Source organism: Xyrauchen texanus, chromosome 5, assembly GCF_025860055.1.
Source record: "Xyrauchen texanus isolate HMW12.3.18 chromosome 5, RBS_HiC_50CHRs, whole genome shotgun sequence".
Classification (NCBI taxonomy): domain Eukaryota; kingdom Metazoa; phylum Chordata; class Actinopteri; order Cypriniformes; family Catostomidae; genus Xyrauchen; species Xyrauchen texanus.
The window spans coordinates 3032000-3037498 of record NC_068280.1 but is presented as its reverse complement, the minus strand read 5'-3'; the positions used below and the strand labels follow the sequence as shown (position 1 = coordinate 3037498).

Below are 5499 nucleotides of genomic sequence, written 5' to 3'. Positions count from 1 at the left end.
TTACTTTTATGCTGCCTTTATATGCTTTCAGGCCCTTCAAACCTTTAGTACCTTTAATAACAGAGCTGAGATATTCTTCTCAATATCCTCGTTAAAGAACATCTTACAAACCTGAGATTGCACGAGGGCGAGTATATGAGAGAACTTTCGTTTTTAGGTGAGCTATCCCTTTAAGTGTGTATCATACTATATACTGCCTTGACAAATTAAGACCAAACAGCGAGAATATTACAAAACATATAATTACAATAATCTGCATTTCTAATGAAAGCAATGAAAATACAAAAGCTTGTCTGTTTATTACACTTTTGCTAACAGAGACATAAAGTAGCCCGTGACTACGCTGGCCATCAGGGATAGTAAACGGCAACACTTGACAACAGAACGAACAATTAAGAAACAGCTGCTTTACAAAAAACAAATAAGTGCATGATCAAACAGTGATGTTTTACTCTCTTCCACAGGTCACTGTGACGTCTGATAGAATCACTTCATTTAGGATTAATCAAAGTTCTGTCTGTGGAGCATGGGGGGGGGGAAATCAGGCTTTTTAAATGGCAGAAAATAACATTATTTTTCAACAGAACGGTTTGATTTAGCTACACTAAGAGCAGTTAAACTTGATGAGACAAAGTTGTAAACCTCTTAAATTCAATCCTTGTTGACTATTATCAGGATGGACACCATAGAATAGGCTTCATTTAAGCAAAATAAATTTTTTGTACTTTTGATATGGGGTGGAATATGACCTGAACATGTTATTGTGCAATTCACTCACACACATTCTCTCTCACTGTTCTTGTTTTTCTAGCGCAGTTCCCGTCACTAGCAGCAGGTTGCAGCCCATGAACTGAACGTTTAGTATATTACTAGTGTTGCCCGTGTACTGTCCAATCAGCTCGCTGCTGGAGCCATCGGCCTGGGCGGTGCCGTGAGCGTTTCGTATGTCCCACACGCGCACAGAGTTATCCATGGAGGCAGAAGCCACCAGACTGCTGTCCTGGCTGAAAGAGAGGCTGGTGATGCTGTCGGTGTGACCACGGAGGTCTTTAAACAGAGCACCAGACGCCAGGTCCCACAGCTTCAGTCTCTGGTCCTCTCCGGCAGATGCCAGGTACTTTCCGTTGGGCGAGAAGGCGAGCGAGAGCACGGGGCCACGGTGCCCAGTAAACAGCCTCACAGACGCCCCCTGCTGCGTGCTCCACAGTCGCACGGTTTTATCAGTAGAGCCCGTCGCTATGTAGTTGGAGTTGGGGTGGAATTTGACGCAGTCCACGTCGGAGAGGTGGCCGGCATAGAGACGGAGCGGGTATGTGCGGGCAAAGCTCCAGAGGCGGGCGGTGCGGTCGTGAGACGCCGTCGAGAAGTACAGGCTGCAGGGACTGACGTCCACGTCCCAGACGGGGTAGGTGTGACCACGGTACAGGACGGTGTTGGTGAAGCAGTTCAGGTCCCAGAAGCGGACGGTGGAGTCCTCCGAACATGACAGCAGACCGGAGCCATCCGCCAGGAATGCTGTGCGGTACACAGGACCACTGTGAGCGCGCAGGGTCTTGATCTCATTGCCAGAGGCATCCTCATCATCTGCCTGTTCAGAATAAAACAAAACAAGTATAACTCATTACTATAATTAAATACATTCATTAAAAGCATCGTTTTCTGTAAAGCTGCTTTGAAATTATATGCTGTGAAAAGCGCTAGGCAAATAAAAATGACTCCACTTAAACAATGCTATAAGACAATGCTACTCAAAATTACAGCCAATCAAAAGATGTTTCATGTTCAACACACAGTCATATCTGGCAAGGACAATAACTCCAAATAGCATTGAAAGAAATATCTAACTTAAAGATACATATTAGAAAGAGATCTGCGCTAATAAAAGGTCTTTAAATGGAAAAAACTAATTAAACTGTTAAACTTGGGTCAAATATTTTGGGTTTCATTCCACAAGCTTCCCACAATAAGTTACTGGAATTTTGTCCCATTCCTCCAGACAGAACTGGTGTAACTGAGTCTGGGTTTGTAGCCTCCTTGCTCACACATGCTTCGCACGCATCAGATTGAGGTCAGGACTTTATGATGGTCACTCCAATACCTTGACTTTATTGTCCTTAAGCCATTTTGCCACAACTTTGGAGGTATGCTTGGGGTCATTGTCAATTTGGAAGACCCATTTGCGACCGAGCTTTAACTTCCTGTCTGATGTCTTGAGATGTTGCTTCAATATATCCACTTAATTTTCCTTCCTCATGATGTCATCTATTTTGTGAAGTGCACCAGTCCCTCCTGCAGCAAACACCCCCACAACATGATACTGCCACCCCCATGCCTCACAGTTGGGATGGTGTTCTTCAGCTTGCAAGCCTCACCCCTTTTTCCTCCAAACATAACGATGGTCATTATGGTCAAACGGTTAAATTTTGTTTCATCAGACAAGAGGACATTTCTCCAAAAAGATCTTTGTCCCCATGTGCACTTGCAAACTGTAGTCTGGCTGTTTTATGGTGGTTTTGGAGCAGCGGCTTCTTCCTTGCTGAGCAGCCTTTCAGGTTATGTCGATATAGGACTTGTTTTGCTGTGGATCTAGATACTCGTCCACCTGTTTCCTCCAGCATCTTCACAAGCTCCTTTGCTGTTGTTCTGGGACTGATTTGCAGTTTTCGCACTAAACTACGTTCATCACAAGGAGACAGAATGCACCTCCTTCCTGAGCGGTGTGATGACTGTGTGGTCACATGGTGTTTATACTTGTGTACTATTGTTTGTACAGATGAACGTGGCACCTTCATGACATTTGGAAATTACTCCCAATGATGAACCAGACTTTTTTTCTGAGGTCTTGGCTGATTAATTTTGATTATTCCATGATATCAAGCAAACAGGCACCGAGTTTGAAGGTATGCCTTAAAATACATCCACAGGAACACCTCAAATTCAGTACACCCCTTATCAGAAGCTAACTGGCTAATTGTCTAAAGCTTGACATAATTTTCTGGAATTTTCCAAGCTGTTTAAAGGCACAGTTAACTTAGTGTATGTAAACTTCTGACCCACTGGAATTGTGATATAGTCAATTAAAAGTGAAACAATCTGTCAGTAAACAATTGTTGGAAAAAATTACTCGTGTTATGCACAAAGTAGATAAACGATAGTCCTAAAAGACTCGCCAAAACTATAGTTTGCTAATATGAAATCTGTGGAGTGGTTAAAAACGTTTACATACACTAATATGTAAAATTCTGACTTAAGCAACAGTAGATCACTAAACATCCTCAGCTACCCAAACCACAAGATTGACAGCTGTCACTCACTTCCTCCTCCAGGACGTCACAGGCAAGTCTTATTTTCGACACATCGACCCTGTGAGGCCCCGCCTTTAACTTCCGTGCCCGTAAACTCCACAGCTTCACGGCAGAGTTATCAAAGCCTGCTGCCAACAATCGGCTGTCCGCCGACACCTCGGCGGTGTTCAGCAACTGATCCGTGTGCTGGAACGCGTAGAAGCAGATGGTGGTGAGAGATGGCGGTCCCTCGCGAACACGCTTGATGCAGTCCTGCAACGTTTCCAATGCAGCCTCGTTCTGAGGTAACCCCGCCGTGACTTCAACAGGTTCCGCCCCATCAGACCCATCAACTGCAGTCCAGGTAGTGGAGGAAGAGGAAGTGGAGTTTGCATTTCCTGTTCCAAGCCCCGCCCCATACAGCTGGTAGTCGGTTTGACGTGCTGCGGTCACCTCCACCTAAGAAAATATTTGAGATAAACCAGGTTCGTTTTTGACTATCCTCATTGAAGCTTATTTTTGCCAAGAACCACCTCCTTAGACAGACATGTATAGCAACCAACCACAAATCTGCTTATACCTGTATATGTGTGCTGAGCACCCAACAGATAGCGCTGTTGTCATCACTCTGCAGGTAACGCAGCAGGTAGCTGTACGCTTGATCTGTCAGGTGAACCACATACTTATGATCCAGAAGGGAGCAGAGTTTAGGGTTCGAGGTCACATCCTGTAAAGACAAAATAATACTGAATCCCAGAACTAATACTAATTATTTTCCACCATGATTCTTTAATTGACATGCCCACAATTTGAAAAGTCAGGGCTAAAAGAAAATCCTAAATCTGACCTGCAATGTGACGGCACCTCGCAGCAGATCCACAATGGCTTTCTGCTCAGGGTCCTGCTGGAAGAGCGAGTGGAAGCGACTGTAGAATGTGTCTACTGCCCCCTTCAGGCCACAGCGCGCCATGTCCAAGTGCAAGTAGAGGAAGAGTGGAAACAACACGCCTCTTACCTCCTTTACCAATGGCGCCTCTGCATCTGCAACAGAATGAGGTTATTAAAAGGAAAGGTACTGAAGCGTTAGGAAAGAGCGCTTCTGATTCAATCTCTCACCCTGCAGGAAGGAGCGCAGTCTATAGAACTGGGTCTCATACTGCTGAGGGTCTGACTGGCAGGGGGCCGCTGACACCACATTTGCACAGCTGGACTCATTCTGTACTGCACTTACCAGAAAGAGAGCACACCACTCAAATATATAGTTAAATCGTTTAAAATACAACAGAGAAATCATATATGAAAGGGCCGTCACCTGTGAGACTGGCAGCCATCTCCTCCGCAGACTGGGATAGTTTGGCGCCCTTCAGAGACCCATCTGTATCTATGTACTGCCTCTTCTTCAGGTACTGATTCACTGCGTGCTGGATCTGTTCTGTCCTGACTCGCTTCATCTCCTGCCACATTATGGATATTATACTTCATGCATCTCTTGTCTCAGCAGAAATGCATGCCATGCAATAAGAGGTAGTGCAGATTTAAAGACTAATGGATTCATTCACAGCACTGGCCATTGGAGTGAATGAGCCGACCACCTAGAACGTTCAATCGATATATTCAATTCTTTTCTGGGCATGATTGGTGTGTTTGAACGTTTGATTCTTTTTCTAGGCATCATAGGCGAATTCAAACCATAGATTTTGTTTATAGGCATTATATGCACGTTTGATACTATTTCTGAGCATTGCTAGTATGTTCAAAAATGTTATTATTTTTCTTAGCATCATTTGAGTGTTCGAACATTTGATTCATCTGCACATAATATGCGTGTTCGAACAATCAATTCTATTTCTGGGCATCATTATGAACGTTCGAACACTCGTTTCGATTCTAACGTTCCAACGCGCATCTGATGCCCCCAAAATACTGTCTAGACAGCTCACAAGTTTTTGAGACACAGCCATTAACACTGGATCAGTATGTTACGGATTATGTGCAAGTTGATAAACTACGGCATATATGTATTCATCTGTTGTCTTAAGATATTCAGTTATAAAATAAACAAACAAAAAAAGCATCTGAAACATACACAACATACAAAAGTTTAGATACAGTTTAGCACCTACTGTAAAAATCCCTTTGTGAGAATCCAACAGAAAGTCGTTCTTTTAAGCCATGAAAGATGTGTTTAAAGGAGGACTGCCGCTCTTCTTCTGCG

The 5499-nt window shown here is 43.9% G+C and overlaps 1 protein-coding gene across 1 annotated transcript; it reads right to left on the bottom strand.

The window, feature by feature from the left end:
• Positions 1-296: 296 nt before the first annotated feature.
• Positions 297-5499, bottom strand: LOC127643940 (TAF5-like RNA polymerase II p300/CBP-associated factor-associated factor 65 kDa subunit 5L). Its single transcript, XM_052126886.1, has 7 exons — positions 5408-5499; positions 4597-4738; positions 4401-4505; positions 4132-4325; positions 3865-4011; positions 3315-3743; positions 297-1588 (listed from the first exon to the last, which is right to left on the bottom strand). Exons 2-7 carry the CDS (start codon positions 4733-4735, stop codon positions 791-793), a joined length of 1812 nt encoding a protein of 603 aa, XP_051982846.1. The 5' UTR covers positions 4736-4738; positions 5408-5499; the 3' UTR covers positions 297-790.